The sequence below is a fragment of the Camelina sativa genome, chromosome 12, assembly GCF_000633955.1.
Source record: "Camelina sativa cultivar DH55 chromosome 12, Cs, whole genome shotgun sequence".
In the NCBI taxonomy this organism is placed as follows: domain Eukaryota; kingdom Viridiplantae; phylum Streptophyta; class Magnoliopsida; order Brassicales; family Brassicaceae; genus Camelina; species Camelina sativa.
In genome coordinates, this window is record NC_025696.1 from 21,553,941 (window position 1) to 21,578,765 (window position 24,825).

General features: G+C 33.1%; 3 protein-coding genes and 1 pseudogene across 5 annotated transcripts; 2 read left to right on the plus strand and 2 right to left on the minus strand.

Moving 5' to 3' along the window:
- On the plus strand, positions 2,683–3,015 carry LOC109128147 (annotated as a pseudogene).
- On the plus strand, positions 14,085–16,565 carry LOC104732404 (haloalkane dehalogenase 2-like). The gene is made up of 12 exons (XM_010451949.2): positions 14,085–14,353; positions 14,463–14,573; positions 14,658–14,758; positions 14,858–14,927; positions 15,025–15,094; positions 15,170–15,226; positions 15,310–15,377; positions 15,476–15,556; positions 15,636–15,713; positions 15,783–15,938; positions 16,030–16,182; positions 16,274–16,565. The coding sequence occupies exons 1-12, from the start codon at positions 14,198–14,200 to the stop codon at positions 16,355–16,357; spliced, it is 1,185 nt and encodes a 394-aa protein (XP_010450251.1). The 5' UTR covers positions 14,085–14,197; the 3' UTR covers positions 16,358–16,565.
- LOC104732403 lies at positions 16,413–19,530 on the minus strand. Of its 3 annotated transcripts, none has more exons than XM_010451946.2 (14): positions 19,427–19,530; positions 18,861–18,983; positions 18,704–18,763; positions 18,475–18,576; positions 18,302–18,376; positions 18,106–18,224; positions 17,922–18,023; positions 17,708–17,824; positions 17,550–17,615; positions 17,382–17,448; positions 17,227–17,280; positions 17,022–17,141; positions 16,897–16,929; positions 16,413–16,797 (listed from the first exon to the last, which is right to left on the minus strand). In XM_010451946.2, the coding sequence occupies exons 1-14, from the start codon at positions 19,454–19,456 to the stop codon at positions 16,699–16,701; spliced, it is 1,167 nt and encodes a 388-aa protein (XP_010450248.1). In that variant the 5' UTR covers positions 19,457–19,530; the 3' UTR covers positions 16,413–16,698. The 3 variants fall into 3 exon arrangements, with proteins under 3 accessions (XP_010450248.1, XP_010450249.1, XP_010450250.1); XM_010451947.2 differs by lacking the exon at positions 19,427–19,530 and adding an exon at positions 19,264–19,356 and having other exon boundaries at positions 16,636–16,797; XM_010451948.2 differs by lacking the exon at positions 19,427–19,530 and adding an exon at positions 19,151–19,252 and having other exon boundaries at positions 16,636–16,797.
- On the minus strand, positions 23,085–23,758 carry LOC104732405 (calmodulin-like protein 2). The gene has a single exon (XM_010451950.1). The coding sequence runs from the start codon at positions 23,607–23,609 to the stop codon at positions 23,151–23,153; it is 459 nt and encodes a 152-aa protein (XP_010450252.1). The 5' UTR covers positions 23,610–23,758; the 3' UTR covers positions 23,085–23,150.

The window sequence follows — 24,825 nt, forward strand, 5'->3', positions numbered from 1 at the left end:
TTAACAACAAATAAAAATAATTAACCCCATCTAAAGATATGGTTAGGTTTTTGGATCGAACAACCATCACTCAGATGTAGTTGATAATGGTTTACGATGGTTTTTGATACAAAAATAATTATGAAAAATTGAATCCAAAATAATAAAAGAAAAATCTGTTGTTAACTAATCATATAATATTTATGTATTTATGTTAAATTATACATAGATTGCAAAAGAAGGTTACAATCATACAGGAATAAAAAGAGAAAAATACATACTTTTTATTATTTTTTTCTACATTCCAAAAAAGTTTCATATTGGTGACTTGAGAAAATTGACCTAGATTTCTTTTTTATTATTATTATTCATCTATTATTGACCTAGAAAATTGACCTCACTTAAAAACTTATGTTTCCGTACAAAGAAGGGAAAAATCCCCTTTAGCCAAAGCATGATTGGGATTGAGGGATCAAGTTATAAAGTAGAAAGAACAAACATCAAAATTAAAGGATATAGAGAGGATATCATGAGCAATCCCATGAAATTCCTTATGGTAGAGCTTCTGATTTGAAGCTTTGACTAGGGTTAATGAGTCATAACCAAATGAGATAGTCTTGGTGCCCGATGCAATTGCAACTCCAACCGCCGCTAGAGTTGCCCTGGCTTCGGCCACCAATAGTGAGCAAATTTTCAACAACGAGGCGGAGCGTTCAAAGATTGTCCTATCTAGTTGGTCCTTACAGATCTAGCGGATTCCCGTCTATCCACATTCTTTCCAAGAAACATGCGTGTAACTGGTCGAGCAATTCTGTGGGGTTTGATGGATCTAGATAATTTGGGGGTGGCGATTGGATCAGGTTTTGAGGGGTTGGGCATTTTTCCATTCCTAAGCTCGCATAATGGCGTTCATTAGGGCTTCTTCCACTGAAATATGCTATTTGTTGAAAATCAATTGGTTACGGGAGGTCCAGATTGCTCAGAAGAGAAATGGAAAGAGAGGTCTGTCGCCTACTCCAGTGGGGGTAAACAAAAGAGTTTCTTAACTTCCATGATTCCTTCTTCTAGTGATGTGATACCTTCCAGATTCAAGCTATTTTGAAAGGGAGCCAATTCCAAGTTTCGTTTTGCAAACGGACACTAGAGCAGGAGATGTAAAGTCGCTTCATTGGCTTCACAATAAGGACATTTCATCGAGTCACTTACATGACGATGGAGAAGATTCTCACCTACTGGCTAAGCATTCCGAACTGCTTTCCATAGAAGAAACATAGTTTTTTTTTCGCGAACTTTTGAGTTTCATATTAGGCATGTCCCAATGATTAAACTATGCCCAACATATTAGGATGAATCAAATGATGTTGTTCGTCATTTTGACTATGATTTGTAAGGCTGTTATAATTCCTTTTCAATAGAGTTAACATTTTGAAGAAAATATGAAGATTTTAGTATTTGTTTCTAATGACTAATAATCATTATTTTTGTTGACATGAGCGAGAGAGAAAAAATTTCATTATTTTCGAGTTCGCTATCATGACCCATATTCTTAGGGACCGATTAGTAAAGACATTTACTTTTGGTTGTAGTTACTTGAGTAACTTGACTGCATAAACTTTTGTTGTAGAAATTTTAATTGTATAAACTATTAAACATTGGCTGTTAAAATACGATTAGTAACAAAAAAGTGTAGAAACTGTGACTGTTATATTTATTACAAATTTTTTATAAATAAAAATTGTGCTAAAATTCAATTTATGTGGCAACATAATAAATTTTCTTTAAAATAAAAGTTTAAAGAAATAGTAAAATTCATTAACAACAAATAAAAAATAATTAACCCATATAAAAATATGGTTAGGTTTGTGGATGGAACAACCATCACTCAGATGTAATTGATAATGGTTTATGATGGTCAATGATACAAAAATAATTATGAAAAATTGATATCAAAATAACAAAAAACAAAGTTTATGTTAAATTATACATAGATTGCAAAAGAAGGTTGAAATCATTATGGGGGAAACACCTTCTTCTTTTTTCTACAGTCTAAACAAGTCTCACATTTGTGACTTTAAAAAATTAAGTGTACACCAATAAATAAAAAGTGAGCAGTTAGACTTCAAAAACTGTTAAAAACAAATAAAACTCTAAAAACATGATGGGTAACTTTTTTGCTGTTAAAACTTTAAATTAAATATAAAGTTTTTGAAGTTCTCCCAATCACTCCCTTAATCTTGATTTATTAAATCTAATTTAGTGCCCCGGTTTACATAAATTTACAGATTCGACATAGATTTATTTATTTATTTATTTATTTTACAAATTATTTTATTATTTACTTCACAATTACTGTTTGAATATTTTCAAAGATACTTTTTAATATCAATATACATTTGTATCATACACAAATATAAAATATATATATGACGCTAAAAAATCTAAATTATATATGTCTATACATATATTTATAATTAATACAAAATGACATTGTTTTAAAGTTTTGATAATCATACACATTTTCATTAATTATTGTATCACATATCTATGAATTAAAGCTGAATAAAAATAAAAAAGACATTTGCTTTTTACCCCAAAAAAATTTACTTGATTATTGCAAAATACTACTCCATCTCTCCATACCCCTATATAACTGCACCGTTCTGTGAGCATATTCCATAATCAAAATCTCAAACATCTGCAAGAAATTGAAATAAAATTATATAGAAAGAAGTCATTATGGTTTCAAGACATGAAATTCATTACAATAGTGTTCATGGCCTTCGCTCTGTTGTTTCTTGCTCTAACCAAAACAATAATTTTGGGGGCTGAAATGAGAGCGGCATGCGTTGTGGCAGATCTTCAAATATGCAAGTCGACAGTAACAACCGAAACCTCACCTTCAAAAGGATGTTGCGAAAAACGGAAAGAACAACAATCGTGTTTATGTGATTCTTGAAATATCTATCGGTTGGTAAGTATATTACAGCTGCTAAAAGAGGTTTAGCGGCTTGTGATATACCTTTTCCTAGTTGTTGAATTTTCAAATATTTATAACAGAATCTATAATGTTATAATCTTCAAAATTATTTTTGATATTGGAAGTTTACCATACCAAAATTATTGACTTGATTCAATAAAATGTTTGTTTCCTTATATTTCTCGTTATTCTCGATGCTCAAAATACAATATCTACTTGTGCTTTACTCTTTAGTATAGTATGATTTTCATGTCTGATTTTTCTCATATTGTCAAGGGTTAGATGTCGCTACACTAGTCCTCTTGAAAATAAGAATTCGATCTTTCATTGGGATTCATTATTGATTTAGGGTTCTATGGGTGAAACTTTTAAATTTGGAACTATTTTCCAGCTTTATGATTTTAGACATTTTTAGGATATGGAAAATGACTGTTATGCTCTTGTCTTCTATATCTTCTCCTTCATTCTTCTACCGATCACAACCTTTTTCTTCTTTCGACCAAAACCTTTGCTTCCTCTCATGACCACTATCCTCGCTTTCTCAGCCATAATCCTTGCTTCTCACCATCATGCTCCATCAACATCATCTTCGTCACTCAAAAGTCGAAACACAACTCCTTTGCCTTCGAAACATCAGTCGCCAACACCATCTCTGATCCAATGAGTTCAATTAATTGCTTTTTGAATAAAAGAAACTAAACCATGAGGACATAATATCTAATGAACCCAAGAACTCCAATTGCAAACATCATTTGATCTCATCGTCACCACCATCAGATCCATTGTTTTTCGTTTGGGTTTGACAAACACAAACCAAAAAAGAATATTAAGGCAAAAATGTATTTGTAAATAAATATAACTGCTAAATTTCAGTCCTAAATCCATAAGAAATTTGTGAAATATTGATTTTCTTGTAATTGATTCACATCATTTTTTTTTTATGACTAGATAATAGACACCACTTTACTAGATTGTATACAAAGCCTGACCCAATGATTAAAAAATAGAGTTAATTATGAGATAAAGACTTGTTTAGTGGCATTTATAGATTTTGCCATTTCATTAAAGTTAATTTAAATTTTGCTATTTTCTTATATTTAAAAACACAATTTTACACATTATGATTTGGTTGATTTGGTTTCGTTTTATAGGGTATAGTTTTTGTTACTAAGTATTTTATGAAAAAAAAAACATTCTCCAAATTTTTAGTTCTTTTTAAGTATGTATTAATACCTGGTCTTTTTTGGTTGGAAAAAAAATACTTCATCTAATTAGTGTTGGTCTAAAAATACTTCATTTTTCAAGTTGTTGGTAATTTCCTACCATGACTTAACATCCGTAAACAGATGTTAAATAATTAGTCAACGGTGTTACTTTATAAATACACATGTTAAATCTGTACTAGTATTTTTGCAGCAGTTTTTACCATTTAAATCAGTTTTTGAAAGTTTGAGCATTTAATGTTATTGCATTAAATTGATCCATATCCCCTATATATTAATAGAGAAACACTCTCACCAAAAAGCTGAGGTGTCGCGCTCATAAGATTTATGTACCTTTTTAATAAATGCATTTACTTCTTATTATTATTTACATAAATAGGCCACTGAAATATATGAGGCAGTGTTTTTTTCTATTAGTTTTAAAAATGAAAAAAATAATCAACTATTAAAATCCAAAAATGTGCTTAATTTTCACTTTCATAACCTATTTAATTATTAAAAGTAAATTACCTTTCGCAAAAAAATTATAAACCATTTATTTAATTTTTTGAAATGCTAAAGTTATTCTCCTATTTTGAAAAAGTCTGATGACTATTCAACTATGTTTAAAATAAACAATAGAATAAATTATCACAATAATCGTACTGACGTAGATAACAATGTGAAACATAAAATATGTAAATTTAATTTTAGAAACACAATAGACATCAAAATTTTCTCTACCACTTTGAAATTCTTTTTCACCTTTAATATATTCCACAGGTCAAATATATATTTAAACAAGATAAACACAAACTTGAATAAACGAAAAAATAAATTTTACTTACAAATTTTGTTTTACACAAACGAATCTTAAATTCAAATAATAATATTATTAATAATATCTTATATGCATCAATTTATCCTGCACTATATGCGGGTTGGTACCTAGTTCATTTTTATAGTTGGGTACACCACGGGTCAAGATTTATTTGGTTAGGTCTTCTCCTAGACCTAAAAAAAATATATACATTTTTAAACTTAAAAATTATATTAATATATACATTAAATAACATAATATCATTCACTTATACACATATTATTAATTCTTATTGATAGATAAATTTTTGAATATAACTAGACAACAAACTTAGACAGAAATTATACTTCAATAGTATATATATTATATTTGTAAAAAATAAAATAAAATTTGTCGGTGTATTGCGGGTCCTGATCTAGTAGATATATATAACTTGTTAGCAAATAATCATAATGAACAGTTTCTCATGGTCTAGTGGTAACAAAGAGTTTGGTTCCCAATCTGAACTTGGGTTCGAATCAATGCATATGCGTTTTATTTTTCCAATTTTTTTTAACTAATGGCAAATTCGTAAATATATTTTCTTCTTCATTAGCAGCGGCGGTGATGTCCAACCGTCAATTGAACCAACGAACAGATCTCCGATGGCATGGTGGTGGCTACGGCGGGACGGGTTGAGAAAGAGGAGTGACGTTGGCAGGGTCAAGTTTCGGGTAAGGAGTGAGAAGGCGTGGCGGCGGCAAGAGCGGAAGAGATACCTAGGCATTGCGATTGGAGCTTTTGTTTTGGGGTTGGCTATTCTTACACTCGCAGGTTAGTTCTGTCTCATAGATGGAGAATAAAGATGCAAGAACCTCAGATCTATTTGGTGGTTCAACTTTAATCGACGGTTGCATACCACCGCCGGCCACCGCTGCTACAGTAATAAGAATAAAGAAGATGATGTATTTACGAGTTTGCCACTAATTACAAAAAAATAGGTAAAAATTTCAGAGGGTAGATTCAAACCCAGGTTTCTTTGAGCAAATAATTTTTTTGTTACCACCATACCATGAGAATCCAAACATTAATTTCTGTTTAGAAGTCGTATATATGTATTTAATACGTGTATTTATAAAGTAACACCGTTGACTAATTCTTTAACGGATGTTAAGTCACGGTTAGGAAATTACCAACAATATTAAAAATGAGGTATTTTTAGACCAACACTAATTAGATGAAGTATTTTTCTTCCAACAAAAAAGACCAAGTATTAAACTTCCAAGAAAAAAAATAGATGAGAAATTTTTTAGCTTTTTTCCCAATTTAAAAAACGGTTAGGCAAAAATTGTCATCCCTTACAAACTATGCCCAACATTGTGACTCTGATCTGTAAGGCTCTTAGAGCAAGTCCATTGGGAGGATTTAGCAAGGACTCTTATTTTTTTGAGACAAAAAATAAATCAAAACTGATTTAAAACATAAGAGTTGCCTCTTAATTAGTAAGTTTTGAGATCAACTCTTATTGTTAACTTATTGTTACGTGTAAACATATGATTGGTTTTATTTTTGATATAAAAATCAATTTTTTTCTTTTTTTTCGTTCTTTCTCTTTCTTCTCCCCATCTCTGTCGCGACACCGTTCTTTCACTTCTCCAAATTCTAATATTTGCGATTAACCAATCTTCGTTCTTTGCTCTTTTTGATTAAACAATCTTCAATCAGAGGTGATGATTGAGCAATCAGAACAACACATCAGAAGTTCTGATCTATTGACGAGTTTGGATATGGAACCGTTGACTCGTTGAGAGTTTTTTCCACCAAATCAAAGCGTTTCATTCACTGCTTTTCGAGAATTTGATGAACTAATCTCCATCTGATGGTAATTTCATGTTTCTATTTGTTTGAATTCTTGTTTTATAACAATTTTCGAAATTAGGTTTTTGGATTTTCGAAAATTAGGGTTCTTCAATATCTCTTTTGTTTTGTTTGTAGGCATGATTTTTATTAGGATTAACAAAATTAGCCATGAATGAAGTGTAATTTAGGCATAAATTGTATGTTTCCATCGATCTTGTCCATTGCTTAATTCATACTTTGTGTCGAGTGTCGCTATTAGATAGGATGGTGTATTGTCTGAGTTTAACCTTGAATTGATGAACCTAGTGAATGTATGATAATCGGATCCTTGGCTACTTTAAAGGGCATAAAGACAGGTTTGATATTGAAACGACCCGACCCGTTTTTTTTTTTAATAATAAATACAATATATAATTAAGAATCCCATACTACTTAATTAAACCAACCCAAACCACAACTCATCATTGAACCAATAACAACCAATAAGCACAGCGCAAACACAACAATAATACAAAACTATCATATCATCAATACAATAACATTCCTAACCATTCTATCCAACAACCTAACATCACTCTAACCAAGGTTTCAACATAAACCACATATAACCAACAACACACAAACGAGACCCTAGATCATCCTCCTCCTCATCGCCATGATTCCACGTCACAAACCTGCACACCACAAACAAGAATTGAGATGCATAGGTATTATCACAAATACTTAGTGAGGCAATCCTCCCATCTACTTGGCTATACACACAAGCAACTGAGATTCCAGTGTTTAACAAACAGCAAATAAACACAACAAACTGGGAAAACATCGCAACACACAAGTTGGTGTCGACCGACACCAGTGTGGTGTCGATCGACACTGGCCCAAACATGGTGTCGACCGAAACCCACTTGGTGTCGATCGACACCGATCCCGCAGACACGTTATACTCGAAGCAGATCGTCGAATCTCCGTTTCCAATCCTTTCCAAACTCACCCAAAAGCTTCAGGAACCTATAATAACCATAACACAACCACCACAAGCAAGAACAACACCACAAAACACAACAAATCAAGCAAACAAAGGATTCTCAGGCTTAGCTAAGCCATGGTCATGCACTCACCTCTTTGCAGGAAGATTCTGACGAATCCAACACCTTAGGAAGCTTCTCCTTCGTCTTTAGCTCTAGCTCTCCACTCCACAGGAACAGATCTCACCCCACAAGCCTAGAAATCCCACAATCTCTCCCAAAAACCTCAAGAACACTTCCTCTCCTTTTCTCTCTGTCTCAAACGGCATAACACCACCAAAAACACGACCTAGATCGTTCCCCCACTTAAATATGACGGTTCAATGGTTTTCCTTAAACCAAACCGACCCAAATTGACGAATTAAACGATCTGGTCGAATTAAATGATCTGGTCGAACCAGAAAAGCTGGTGTCGATCGACACTACCCTGGTGTCGATCGACACCCATCCTCAAAATCCCTAATTTTGGTTCACAGATGTTACAATTCTCCCCCTCTAACAAAAGATTCGTCCTCGAATCTGAACACACCGCCACTCATCCACAAAACTCATCAAACCACCATCGCAACGGTTTGCACCATCCAACCATCTGGTCTACAGCAACCAGGACACCACTGGTCCAAACCACCCTGACCCCACTGGTCAACACAATCAGACCCCATTGGTCAAACCAAACCAGAATCTACCGGTCAACTCAAACCAGACTCTCTCAACCATCACAACTCTGGTCCCCCGACCAGCATCCACCTGACCCTCCCGGTTCACACACAACAACCCCGAGATTGAACCCCCATCAATTCCGAGATCCCGCACCCGATCTCAACCTGAAACCTGAGATTGAACCCCCATCAATCTCCTAAATCCACATCCGGTCACAATAGAAAAATCTGAGATTGAACCCCCATCAATCTCCTTAATCCACTTCCGGTTACAATGGAAAATCTGAGATTGAACCCCCATCAATCTACTTAATCCACTTCCGGTTACAATGCTTATCCCCACGTCCTTGAAACTTTTGTCACCAACTCATCTGCTCTTAGGTCGTAACCTTCAAGCCATACCGATCACACTCTCAGACCCCCCTGTCTTCGAGCACACTCTCAGACCCCCCTTCTTCGAGTCATACCGTCTCACCCTCAGGTCGTCACCCTCGAGATCTCGGTACCAAGAGAACCCCCATCTCCTCAGGAGAACTCCCATCTCCTCTGCCACCCTCAAGACCACAGTCCCTCAAGCTATCGGTATCTAGGGAACCCCCTGTCCCCTTAGGAGAACCCCCATCTCCTCATGAGTTGTTCAGGACCCCCCGCCCTTATAGCAATCGGTCATAACATCTATAAGCATTTCTCCAACCGGGACCACCCCCCGTGATCCGTGTAGAACACCTCAATGTCCTACCAACACCATAATCTCTCCCAGAATGTCACCACTGTCATGGCCACCCCCAGGCCTCACTCCAAACATCTCAAACACTGTGGATGTCCCCCCGCACCCTTTCCAAAAATGGACAAGTTTTATCTCCCAAAAAAAAAACTTTCCATTTTTAAAACTTTCCATTTATGGAAACTTTCCAATTTTAGAAATCCCACGCAAATTGCTTTCCACATGACACACAAGTCAAAAATCCAAAAGAACTTCATTTGAAAAACATCCACACCCACCAATCACCGCCAACGGTATTTCCCGATACCAGCGTGATCCACCACTTTCCAACAACTTTCAATAGCCAACTGCACCTCCCACACAAAAGCTAAAAAAACACTACACAAATAACATCACACAAAATCACTTACCGTGGAATCTCATTGAAGGCTCGAAGAGGATGATACTAGGACTCCATACCACAATAAATTGACTAACTACTCATAATCAATTTCTATCTCACAATAACATGTATCAAGCAACAGGAAAATAATTCACCCAATTAAATTCCTAACCGCTCTAACCATCCACTTAACCATCCTAGAACCATAAAGGCTCTGATACCAAATTGAAACGACCCGACCCGTTTTTTTTTTTTAATAATAAATACAATATATAATTAAGCATCCCATACTACTTAATTAAACCGACCCAAACCACAACTTATCATTAAACCAATAACAACCAATAAGCACAGCGGAAACACAACAATAATACAAAACTATCATATCATCAATACAATAACATTCCTAACCATTCTAAACAACAACCTAACATCACTCTAACCAAGGTTCCAACATAAACCACATATAACCAACAACACACAAACGAGACCCTAGATCATCCTCCTCCTCATCGCCATGATTCCACGTCACAAACCTGCACACCACAAACAACAATTGAGATGCGTAAGTATTATCACAAATACTTACTGAGGCAATCCTCCCATCTACTAGGCTATACACACAAGCAACTGAGATTCCAGTGTTTAACAAACAGCAAATAAACACAACAAACCGGGAAAACATCGCAACACACAAGTTGGTGTCGACCGACACCAGTGTGGTGTCGATCAACACTGGCCCAAACATGGTGTCGATCGACACCGATCCCGCAGACACATTCTACTCAAAGCCGATCATCGAATCTCCGTTTCCAATCCTCTCCAATCCGTTCCAAACTCATCCAAAAGCTTCAGGAACCTATAATAACCATAACACAACCACCACGAGCAAGAACAACACCACAAAACACAACAAATCAAGCAAACAAAGGATTCTCAGGCTTAGCTAAGCCATGGTCATGCACTCACCTCTTTGCAGGAAGATTCTGACCAAAAGATGTTGAATCCAACACCTTAGGAAGCTTCTCCTTCGTCTTTAGCTCTAGCTCTCCACTCCACAGGAACATATCTCACCCCACAAGCCTAGAAATCCCACAATCTCTCCCAAAAACCTCAAGAACACTTCCTCTCCTTTTCTCTCTGTCTCAAACGGTGTAACACCACCAAAAACACGACCTAGGTCATTCCCCCACTTAAATATGACGGTTCAATGGTTTTCCTTAAACAAAACCGACCCAAATTGACGAATTAAATGATATGGTCGAATTCAATGATCTGGTCGATCCAGAAAATCTGGTGTCGATCGACACTATCCTGGTGTCGATCGACACCCATCCTCAAAATCCCCAATTTTGGTTCACGGATGTTACAGATATCACCTATTGAATTGGGAATTAGATATATGTTTTTTACCTACCTACTTACACTAGTAATGTGAACATCGATCGAAAATGTTCTTCTGTTTCAGGGTTGTATCGCTTTGTATGTCTCCTCTTGTCTGCTTCTCTCGACCGAAGTGTCATACTTTGGGATCTTCGTGTTAATGCCTCGCAGGTTAGTTTTCCAGTTTTACATAGTCTAAGAATTTCTCCATGAAAATTAGAACAATTTTTCTCGATTTAGCCTCTCTTCTTTAATTGTCTCTCTGTGAATGTATATGGTTTCATGATTTAGGCTTGCCCTTTTAGTCAATAGGGAATTCTACATCTTCGTGGTAGGCCTGCAGTTGTGTATGACCAACAAGGCATGCAGTTACACACGTTTTTGGTTTGTGTGTTAACAAAATAAAATATATGTAGCGAACCATTGTTTTAGAGGCTGTAGCGCCACAAGATCTGTGGATATGGCACGCGTTTTTTTGACCTTCAGGTACATTAAACGATATTAATGTTCTTGATCGCTTTCCAGTATTTGATGATATACTACATGGTCATGCTCAGTAAATAACATTGTCAACGGCCGGGAGTATAATTTGGCTTAATATCTCACCAATGGTATTTATCCAAAATAGGCTACTTTTATCCAATCTATTCAGATTCCAGCAGATCCAAAGGCATCCTTGTTTGCTACATGTCAAGAAGCTGTCCGTAAAGATGTCGAGCGTGCTTTTGGAGTCTTGCAAGCTCGCTTCGCCATAGTCAAAAACCCGGCTCTTGTCCATGATAAGGAAACAATTGAAAAGATAATGAGAGCGTGTATCATACTTCACAACATGATAGTAGAAGACGAACGAGATGGATATACACATATTGATCCAACAGAATTCGCACAAGTAGAAGCACACAGAACTTCACATGTGGACTCTACAGTTTCAACTGATATACCTTCAAATGTCAGCAATATGATGACCATGCTCAGCAAGCGGAAGGAATTTCGTAATCAATAAAAACATGAACAATTGAAGGATGATTTGGTTGAGAATATCTAGCAAAAGTTTGGCACAAATCAAGATTACAACTAAACTTTTTCTCCATTTGTAATTCCTACTTCTATTTTAATATGTTTTTATGTTTTGTATGTTTAAAAGTTTATGAAATGCAATAATTTTCCATTTTAATAAAATATTTAAACTAATTGTTCTACTTAAATTAATTATATTTTAAAAATATGTTTTTTTCAAAATTAAGAACCCTAATAAGAGTCTACCAATGGAAGAGTATAATTTTATGGAAAAAGATGCTCAGCTACACGAAGTGTCACTCAATACATGGCCACACATCCCAACTTTAAAAATGTATTGCTAACTACACCAAGTAAGTGTATTGCATGATCACATATACCAACAATATGATGGCATGTGCTCAAAATCATTATCATTTTATTCCGGTATATCGTTTATCAGAATCCGGCATTGACCAAGTTTGACCGGCGTTGACCAATGTTGACCAACCAATTTTTTTAAAAAACAAATTATTTTATTATAGTATTAGAAAGGAAAAAATAAAACTGTTTTATAGAATAATTTATGGCCTTTTAATAATTAACAAAATATCTATATTCATTATAAATATATATTTTATATTTGTTAATGCAATCAATCTTATAATAGTTTTTTTTTCAATTGTAAAACTTAAGTATAAATAAATTAAAAACCAAAATTTTTAAGATATTAAAACTTTTATTTTACCACATATCCTACTATATTAATTGAGAAGTACAAATATGAAACTAACCTTATAATTTTTTATGAATATGTTGTGATTTGAATTTTTAAAAACAAAAATATCTTATTCAATCTATGAAGAAAAAATGTGTGTTTTAATGTTCCACATCAGTGGGCTGGTACAACTAAATTTATGTGGTTGATAAATTAAGAAATTTTATTTGCTCACAATTACAATATTATAATTACTTTAAAATATTTCACAAAATAATGATGCAAATAAAACAAACAAACAAACAATATATAACTGTAATATACATCAAAAAAATTAAAATACTATAATATTCTAAAATAATTAGTATTCAGAAAGATATATGTAAATTTACCAAATAATTGCAATATTAAGTAAATATTGTCTCAAACAATATAACTTTTTTAAAAAATATCATAGTGTATGAGTAAATGACTTTTATTTCAGTAGTTCTAATGATTTTGATATAATTTGGGTTTGATTCTAACGAGTTCATATAATGATTTTGATATTGAAGAATATTTTTTGCATTTAAATAATTTTAAAAAAAAAATTTGGTTAACAATGTATAATATGTAATTTCCATATTTTATTTATTATAACATGAATTTTCCGGTTTTAGTTTAGGTTTCAATATCTTAAAAACTGTTAATGATTTTTATTTTCAGTTTTATTTAAGTTTTGAACTTAAAAAAAAAACTAACTATTATAAGATTGAATGCATTAAACATATATAATAGATCTTGACATTGGATATAGATATGTTTTTTTAACCATAAATGATTCAACAAAACAATTTTTTTTTGTTTAAAATACGAAAAAATAAGAAAATTGTTGGTCAACACCGGTCAGACCTAGTCAACGTCGGCCAGACTTAGTCAATGCCGGATTCTGACAAACCGTATACCAGAATAAAATGATCATGATGTTGAGCACATGCCATCATATAGTTGATACATGTGACCATGCAATACATTTACTTTGTGTAATTAGCTATACATTTTTAAAGTTGGGATGTGCGGTCATGTATTCAGCTATACTTTGTGTAGCTCACTATCTTTTTTCCTAATTTTATTCAACAACAAAAACTTCTTATTTTGTAAAAGTACACTTTTTAATAAAAAAAATATAAGAGCTTCAAAATAAGAGCCTCCCAATGGAGATGCCCTTATACTATAATTCCTTTCCAACAGAGTTAACCTTTTTAATTTTATGTTTTGGAATATGGGATAAGCATTAAAACGCAGCGTTTTGCTGACAATTAGTGAGAGAAAAATCTGTTTTAACTTTTCGGGAGAAAAATCTTTGATTCCTCCGTCACGGCAAAACGAGGAACCCAGTCAACCACATAAAGCCTTATCTGACTCCTGCCGCGAAGCAACCGGTTTAAACCACCAATTTGTACTCTCTCTCTCTTCTCTCTCTAATTCTCGTCCGTACCAAAGAAAGCTAAAAAATGGCTGTTCATATTCAGAACCCTAACTTTTTCTACACTCATCATCTCCGATCACGTCTAACTTCATCCTCTGCATCACCTTCCTCATATCTCTTTCCCAGACACTCTGCTTCAAAATATCATCACAGCTTCATCTGCAAATCCAATGACAAAGATGTATTTTTTTTTCTTCCTATAAATCAGAATTATCAGTGTTTACAATAAAAAGCTATAATTGAATGGTTCCTTCTACTTCTTCTTCTTCTTCTTCTTCTTCTTCTAACAGGATTATCTCATTGATGCTCCTGTTTCTGTTGGAGATGGTTTCTCTTTCAGTGGAGGGAAGTATTCAGATCAACCGAGTCCATCAGATGAGTGGCTCAAGCAAGGCAAATGGGTAGAGGAAAAAAAAAAAAAGGATACAACGTCTACTTTGCTATAATAGATACATAGCTTTTGATTGAACATTTTGATTCTGCAGGTTAAAGCTCATAGAGTTGGTGGATCAGGTGTAGAAGCAAAAGATCCGATTTTCGGATTAACAATGGGAGCTAGCTCTCAAGCTTCAAAAGACCTTTTCCGGTAAAAACACACTTTGAGAGAGTACTTAAAAAGTTTTCTAGTATTTTTATCTTTGCATTAATGGCTTAAGGGTGTCTATGATTCTGTTTCCATATATAGATGGTTTTGTGTGGAATCCGGGAGTGTAGACAGTCCTCCTGTTGTACTCATCCATGGATTCCCATCTCAGGTAATATAATATTCCCTTCAAACACATCATCTTCTTACATATTTTTTTTTGAGGATGTTTTTTTTTTTTTTTTTTTTNTTTTTTTTGGTGTGACTAGGCTTACTCTTACCGGAAAACTCTTCCTGTGCTTTCAAAGAACTACCGCGCCATTGCTTTCGATTGGCTAGGTGACTACTTTCCCTGAGTTTTTTCTTGTCTGTGTGAAAGAACCCATTTCCTGATTTTTTTTTTTTGCATAATAGGATTTGGATTTTCTGACAAGCCTCAGGCTGGATATGGATTCAACTATACAATGGACGGTAACATGATATTAAACCCCGCTTATCGATCAAGAAACCGAGAGAGTTTCAAGATTTATCAGAATGATCTGTGGCTTTTGCAGAGTTTGTTTCGTCGCTTGAGTCATTCATTGATGAAGTAACTACCAGTAAGGTCTCACTTGTGGTGCAGGTAGGTAGTAGTAGCATCACTTCATTTCTCACTGAAATAGAAATATTTCAGATTTTGTCATGAGTGTATTAACTTCTCTGCTTTGATGTTTTTGTCAGGGCTACTTCTCAACTGCTGTTGTAAAATATGCTAGAACCCGACCTGACAAGATCAAGAATCTCATACTCTTGAACCCTCCTGTAAGAAACGAACATAAAAAAACCTACCACTTTCTTCTTATTATTAAAACTAACTTAGAACTTGTATATACGGTTTCAGCTCACACCCGAACATGCTAAACTTCCATCAACCTTGTCTGTATTCAGCAACTTTTTGCTCGGGGAGATATTCTCTCAGGTTGGTTTCATCAAAGTTTGCTTCTGCAAATGTTCTGTACAACAAATTCCTGATTTATTAAAGCAATAGGATCCTCTAAGAGCAAGCGACAAGCCTTTGACAAGCTGCGGTCCTTACAAAATGAAAGAAGACGATGCAATGGTTTACCGAAGACCTTATCTCACCTCAGGTTCTTCTGGTTTTGCCCTTAACGCCATCAGCAGGACCATGAAGAAGGAGCTTAAGGTTCTTTAATAAAGACTTCCTTTCCCCATTCATCTTATTAGATATATTGTCAGAGAAAGATTGACATTTCACTGAAACTTTTACCTGACAGAAATATGCAGAAGAGATGAGGACATCACTGATGGATAAAAGCTGGAAAATCCCAACCACCGTGTGCTGGGGACAACGAGACAGGTGGCTAAGCTATGAGGGAGTTGAAGAGTTCTGCAAGAGTTCAGGACACAACCTCGTTGAAATGCCAAATGTAGTACCAGCTAGGCAGCTAATTTCCTTACATCTTTGAGACATTGCTAAACAACAAAGCTAACTGGAACTGATATTTTTGCCCTTATCAGGCTGGCCATCACGTACAAGAAGATTGTGGAGAGGAACTTGGACGAATAATCTCAAGAATCATAAGCAAATCTGCTCTATTCTAACTCGAGCTACTCCGCAAGAAGATTGGGAAAACTTTAAAAAATCATGAACAAACCATTTGTAAAAGCTCAACTTTATTCAAAACCTTCTGTAGTTCCAGTGGTACATATAACTCACCAGAAAGATTTTTGTGCTAAACTTTGAGGCTCTATAAAGTGAGATATAGTACAAATTTGTAACCTCCTATAAAAGAATTTAACTTGAGCTACATGTATACCTTCAGTAATTTGGTTAGATTCAGTACATCATTGATATGTCTGGTAATCATCTCTCCTTCCTTGGGGTCTTCATGGTGTTTATGTGCTTCTATATGTATATAATTGTGTATACAGAAAGCCATATCTCATGGTTGGAATCGGTCTATCCAGCACTCATCATTCTTCACAGCATTTCTCCATCTGTGTTTAAAAGTCTCTAATTCGGCGTAAGTCTGCTTCCGAACCTAGGTAATGTATTGTATCATAATGTGATTAGAGAGTTTAGTAATACAAAGCACTCTATGGATATTAAGATTAGAAAACTGATAGGTTACAAAGCTTACCTCAGATCTACCAGATGATGTTGATGATGGTTTCTGCGTGATAACAGTAATATAATAAGACAATGATGTGAATATCTTAAATGGTAAAAACAAGAGAGAGCAAATTATAGTAAAGAATTGCATACAGATATGTCTGAATCATGCTGAGTCTTGGTCTTGTTTTCAGCTGAACCTCCTAATGTAGGAAGACCCATATGAAGTATATACTCAGAATCAACAATGCCGATATTTTTGGTTCGATCACCCTATTCAAAGAAACAAGACAATACTGAGATAAAAACAAAACCAACAAATAAAAGGGTGTATTGGGTAGGCTCAGTCACAATTTACCTGCGCGCAATATCCAAGCTGAAAATCTATACCCCATCCGTGGTTTAAGTCATTCTGTAAAAGAATATAAAAACATCAATAACACAAAGTCAAGCATCTTGATGTTGATGGTCTTCATTGGTCTGTTGCATAAGTAGTTCAAACTTGTGCAATACCTGAATCATATGCCATGTACACCTCCAGGCTGCTCTGGAAAACACAGGAGCCATCATTTCAACAAATCTGTAGGTAGAGAGTTTCCTAATGAGTTTTCAGAATAAATACTATAAATTACAATGGTTAAGATTCCACTGAAGAAGGACATGGAGATTCAATTCCTGTACCCCGTGCAAGGAGGTGCAGTGCTATTCTCGTCGCACCTAGCCCGACCAATGACTTTGTATGTTCTCCTGGTTAACACCAAAACATTGCAATAAGATTTCTTCCATTCTTTTTTCTTCTCTTTGCTAAAATATTTTCTATTGGAACATGAGAGAAGTACCTATGTACTCTAGATTTGCTGTCCCGGGAGGTAAGTTGGTGATGCACTTCAGAGAAATTGGGATCAAGAGCAGGCTGTGATATTTCAAGCCCTTCTTCTTTAATAATTGAAACATACCTGACATTTTGCATTGCATTAGATACCACAAATATAAGTTTTACATCTTTTATCAAATGAGAAACAACTTTTTATATTCTTTGCATAGCATTTTTACCTTCTAGCATCAAAATGGTCAACACCAAGATCTTCATCCCATAGAAATATATAGGAATATGTTGAGACAATATCCGGGTGAAGAAAACGCTTAGCGAACCACCTAAAAAAAGAGTCATAAACATACATATATATATATATAAACAGTACAAGCCAAATGCTATAAATCAAAAAGCAGTTATTACCATTTGGTTTGGTTTACTACAGATATATGAATAGCAGTTTCACTCCACTCGAACTTCTTCCATTCATCCACAGCGCCATCATAATGAAAGAGCATCACAACGAACTCACTTGATGAAAACTGCCACATGGGAAAGTGGAGAAAAAGAACTGTTTCATTACCGAGAAGCGAAAAGGAAGGCATTGTCCGAGGTTTACCTTCTTGACAATCTTGTTAACACTTTCCTTCTGTTTTATTCCGGCTGCCATAGCTAATAAGTTGGGCTTTGGTTTCTGAACACATAGAAACAGAAAATGCATGTAGAGGTAATTAGAAATTGACTACAGAGAAGAGAAACTCGGGAACCGTTGGCAAACAGGTAAATAAATACCTTATTGCGCTTTGCTCCCCATAATGGTCGCATTTCCAAATCTGATGTACTTGCAACAATACCTCTCGGTAACGTCTCGCTACCAGGAGGCCTGAGTTGTGTCTAATTGAGCAAAGTAACATAAAAAAAAAAAAAAAAAAAAAAAAAAAAAAAAAAAGAAAATANTTCAGATAGACAGTGGTACTTAGTTTTTAAGCATAGAAACTGAGCAGCTTCTTAAGCAACAGACCTTGCACATCTGCAGTTTTGCAAGATTTAGTCTAAAAATCGAACTCCATCCCGCAATCCCCTGTCAAATTATCATACTTAAACTCTTCTTTTAACATAATTCAGATTCAATATTATATAATGCTAAGAAGAATTGCAGTCTAAGAAGAAAATAATACCTCTTTATAGTCTACTGTAATAAATGCATTCCCTAAAAGGAAGACCATTGCAAGAAAAAACACTAAAGAGAACAAGCGACGAAGAGACGAGCCCTTTCGTTTGTGATTCATACTTAATGATACCTGAAAAAAAGAAAACGAATAAGAAGACCCAAAACACAATTAAACTCAAACCACAAGTACCTCAATCTGCAATCACTAGTATTTATTTATATCACCACAAGTAGTATGATCTCATTCAATAGCAATAAAGATTCAAGATTGTGAAAGAAGAGTATAAAACTATTAACTGTCTGAATACAACAGACATTGCAGAGCTACGGATTTGAGAATTAGACAACCCAAACAAAATCTGTTCGGCTTCCATAATGATTTATACTAACACAGAAAGAAAATAAAAGACCTGAAATTTCATAACTTTTTTTGTTTTTTTTCATCTATTTCGAAAAAAACCCTTGAAACCCAGAAATGACAAAATGGGAAGAAATAAACAAAAGAACCAAACCAAGGTATTTTAATGGAACAAGACAAGAAGAAAAGAACAAAGAGCAAGGAAAAAAACTTACGGAGCTCAAAATCTTGGGTTTCTTGTTCATCTTTCAAGAACAGTGGTCTAAAAGCTAAGCTCTTTCTTTATAAAAATTAAAAAAGAAAAAAAATCAAATAATAAGTAAAGTGTTGAGTCATCATATACAGTAGTGTTAAAATACCTTATTTTTGTCTGAAAATTAATTTGCTTTCCGTCAAGTTTGGTTATTTTACAATTATAAGTACCACTTTTCAATCCTTAAAGTTAGCTTCGTATAGAAAATAAAAATAAAAATAAAATAAAAATTGGTATGAAAGCAATTACATACTGTGAGTATAGTCAACGCTTAAACAAGAATTGAACTCCTTCAAAAAAACACAAAAAAAAAAAACAAAAAGAAACAAAGAATTGTACTCAACAGCGTTTACTAGAATCGGAATTTGCAAAACGTGTGTGCATCGTCGCAAAATCAGGTCATTAAAGGTCGCACGTGTATTGTTTCTTATGTATATTACCTCTCCGTTTTTCATGTAAGTTATATAACGTACATTGCGATGCAATTTCCATGTGACGACTTGCTTTTGGCCTTTGCTTCAATTTTTTTACAATCAACTTTTGGAAATTTTGAACAATTTTTAAATACTAAATAGTGCATTTTTTTTCAAATTTTTTAGTATCGTACAAACAGTATCTTTGTTAGTTATTTATTTCTGGAATAATAATTTTGTCTTAATTAAGAAAATAGATTCATTTACACTTAAATTAAAGAGACACGAAATTTGGTTTATAGAGAGTGCAAAACATAATTTATAATAAAAAAAAAATAATTTTTGGTCAAATTAATAACAAGGAAGAATTTTCCAGCTTTATTGATTGCGGATCTCTTTGTAAACTGATTTAGAACATCTCTATTAGTGATAGAAATGTAGTCTTTTAGTTAGACTAAAAACTTTAATAATAAATTTAAATATAATATAAATAATATAAAAGTGATATGTAGGGTAGAAAACATATTTTTAGGGTCTGAATGGTAACGGCGGATTTGGTAGTGCGGAACTAATAATTTGATAATGCGGTACGGTTCAACTGCAGTACGTGCAGGATAAAAGTATTTGCAGGACAAGTGCAGTTTATGCAAAATAAGCGGTACACAATAATGTTTGATTGGTGAAAAACTATTAGCTGTATTGTTAATAAGAAATAATTTCAGTTGTTAATCAGAAATTTTTTAAACATATGTTTTTCTTTCAAATTAAAAATTTCTGTTTTAAACATAAGTAAATTATATTACAAATTATTTTTTTTTAATTTAAAAAACTGGATTGCAAAATTTATGTTTTTAATTTAAAAAACTGGATTGCAAAATTTTCATTTATGTTTTTATTTTATTTTATTTACAAATTATTTACATGTGTGTATTTCTTGCATTTTTATTCTTATAAATTTGTTCTTGAAAATTAAAACTGATTTTTTATCATATATGAAGAAATAATGACGTAGATTATTTTCAGAGAAATTTGTTAATATATACAATGCTGATTAGTTCTTTTCAAATCATAAGTTAAAATAAACATAAATAAATATTTTATTTTATTCAGGTGCATTTTTTAAAACAACCAGCTGCATAATTGAAGGATCAAAAAACTAACACGGTCCATGAGTTATTACCCTCTTTGGAAAAACACAAATGAATCTTTTTTTCACTTTATGGAAAACGCAAACAACTGAATATAATTGTGATTGGTAACATCAACAATACTTTTTTTTTAACTCTTCAAATACACACTTCGAGTGCTTCCATTCAAGGCCTTGGTGTTTTCTCCCCAGAGACTTTTTTCTTCTCTCTCCAATAGAATCTTAAAATTATAGTAAAAATTAGTGAAAATATACCAGTTTGACACAAATTAAGCAATTAATTGCTAGATTAACACTCCATCCAATAACTAGAATGACACAATTTTTAGGTAAAAAGACTAAAGCCCCATAAACTTTAGAAATTTTTTTTTTTTTGAAAAAACGAAAAACCAAAAAATTATAGTATTTAATATTTTGATTTTAAAATATGATTAATGAAAAATATAAAATGATTAAAAAATATGATCTTTATTTTTTATATAATTTATAGAAATAATATATGATTTAAAATATAATGTATAAAGATATGATTTAAAAATATGAAATTTAAGATTATATAGTTTAAATAATTTTTATAAAAAAATATAATGTATGAAACTATAACTAAAAAATAATGTATATAACAAATATTAAAATAAGATTATGAAAATATAATATAATATATAAAAATATGATTTTAAATATGATGCTAAACTTTTAAATATAATTTAGGAAAATTAATATGTATAAAATATGCTTTAAATATATGAGTTTAAAAATATGATTCATAATATGATTTATAAAAAATATAATTAATAAAAATATGACTGAGAAAAATATAACTTAAAACAAATCTATGGTTTATTTTCTAATTTAATGTTTGGTTGACCAAAAAAAAAAATTTGTTGTCAATATATATATATTTTACATCTAATAAATCTGTTATCAAACACTATATTTTTGGAAGCAAACTAAAAACTGTCATAACGTAAACAAATCTGCCATAACATATGGTGTTCACATAGGTCATTTTAACAAAATTTTTAAAAATTTATAAATCTGTTATCAAACGATAGAATTTTAGTTAAATTAAAAAATCTGTTGTAACTTAAAAAAAATCTGTTATCATTAGAGGTCAACCTAGTAAATCTCTGTAAAAAATCTGTCATATTACGACAAATTTTTAATCAAGAAACTAAATCTGAAATAACTGTAGAAAATAAATCTATCAGATATTATATCAAATCTGTCATATATTGTGAAAGTCTGTGGTGTCTTTATAAATAAGTCTGTCGTAAAAAATAAATTTGTCATCAATTATAAATCTGTCATAACTGTAGTTAGAAAATCTGTCGTCCAAAATAAGTCTATCATAGAAAATAAATCGGTTGTGCAAAAACAAATATGTCATACTCAAATAAATCTGTCATAACTAGTCTAACAGACTTTTGAAAATATTTTAATTTTCTTAAAAAAGTTCTGGGAAGATAAATTTGACTTCATTTTTTTCCTAACAAAGCAGAAAATGGTATTTTAGGCAAAAAAATAACTCATATAACCCTCACATTTTATGAGTTATTTTAGTAATTAACTTCTTAATTTGCGTTAATCTAGTTTTTCTCCTTATAAATTATTAAACATACTCATAATATGATGGTGATTAGAAGATGTGGAATCAATTAAGGAAAAATTCAGATTTTAGAAAAGATGTACGAAAAAAGAATAAAAACTTAGTTATTTTTTAAAAGAAAAATGGGTGTTGTTGAAAGTTATACATGAAAACAAAAGGGTCTGAGAATGAGAATTAACAACTACAAACTTAAATCTCAATCGTATGATCGAATGCTGTAATATGAACCATTATTTTTTTTCCTTTTTCTTTAATATATGCTCATATCTAGATCCACTTCATTCTATATTATATATAGATTGACACAAGAAGAAAACAAACAACAAAAAATCTTAGATACCTCTAAAGAAAACATGTCTGGTAATGATCTCTCAATTAACCAACAATATGACGTATCTAGAAAACTAACATAGGACATTAAATTATTTTGGTAGAAAACTAGTGTTAATTAGATAAATTCAAAACGTCTTGGCTTTGATGGTTATCTTACAAAATTTATTGTTAAAAAGAAGAATGTTTAATTGGAGCTAAGAGCAGCAAACCCACCACCCCTCATCATTTGCTTGAACTCCTTAAAATTAACCATACCATCTCCATCAACGTCAACCTTACTTATCATTTTCTTGCAATCTTCAAGTGTTCTTCCTTGCTTCAACCCCATTGATGCAAGCACTGACCTCAGCTCTTCATCTGTAATGAATCCATCACCATTTTGATCAAATACTCTAAATGCTTCCCTCATGTCCTCTTCTTCCTCTTTCTCTTCCACCATTTCTTGATACAACGATCCAAACTCATCGATATCCATGAAACCGTCTCCATTCACATCCATCTTCTCTATCATTTCCTTGATTTCATTTTCAGGGACCATAATTCCCACGCTTTTAAAGAAATCTTTCAGCTCGTTCTTTGCAATCTTCCCGTCTCCATTCTTATCGAACATTTGGAATACTCTACTTAGTTCTCCACGATCCATGTTTATTGAAAACCTATATAATGTTTAAGCGAAAAACTAATGGAGAAGACAAATTAAGATCTAGACATAGATTCTAAAAGGAAACCCTAATCAAGTGAAATTTTGTAACAGAAAAAAAAGTTAAGCAAAAGACGTCGTGAAATGACATAAAATTTACAAAAAAAAAGAAAGAGATCAGAGAGAGCTTAACGGGTTCTGTTGATAAATTCAATACTTTTGGATCCTTCATTTTTGTCATTGGCTAAAAATAGTGATATATTCCCTTAAATAGACTACGTGAACCATCTAATTTTTTAACAATTAAGGAGAACCTCAAAAGCTTAATTAACCATAATCACTCGCCGAGCAATGTAAGTAGAACTTAGTGCATTTTTTTGTGTGCAAAATAGTACCTTTAAACTGTAAATTTTTTGAAATCAACTTTCCATGTAATATTGGTAAAAGGAGGCCGTTTATGAACCTCAAGTATTTTTTAGGTACGTAATGATATTTCTGTATTTTACCATGTTTTAGTTTGCATTTGGTCTCTGTTTTGCATTGTTTAGGACTTGTTTCTTAAGTTTTAGAGTCTTTATTTCCTTCTTAGTGCATCTACGTAGTTTTGCATCATTGTTTGCATATATGCATGCATATGGGGTGAAATCAGGTGTTCTGGAGCTTGGATGAGCTAAGTGAGGAGCTGGTGTCATGTTGGGGGCTAAAAAAGAGGATTGTATGCTCTAAGAAGGGAAAGGAAGGACACTCGACCTACTTCACCAGAAGCACTCGGTGTCCGAGCTGTCGAGTTTCATATAAAATACATAGAAAGAAACCTTAGTATAGTGTTTTTAGATCTAAAACAAAGGATAATGAGACAACCCGGTTTTAAATGAGAAGAAGTCTTGTAATCAAGTACCTAACCGACCACTTGGTCGATTGTTTCTCACATTCTCTGATTCAATCTATCGATAACAAGCCTGATTGCTTCCTAGTCTGTAGCTCAACTAGTATGTCAACCGGCAACCTACCTGTTGGTTGATTATTTTGTCCTGAAACCTTAAGTATTAATCGATTAATTTATCACTAGATCGATTGGCCATTTGTCTGTGACCAGCTCTTGCTTCAATCAACCACACATCGACCCGTTGGTTGATTGTACTCGCTTATTCCCTTGATGATCTCTTTCTTCACTTCTACTTACAATATTTGTTCACATCTTGATCCATCATTGATCTAT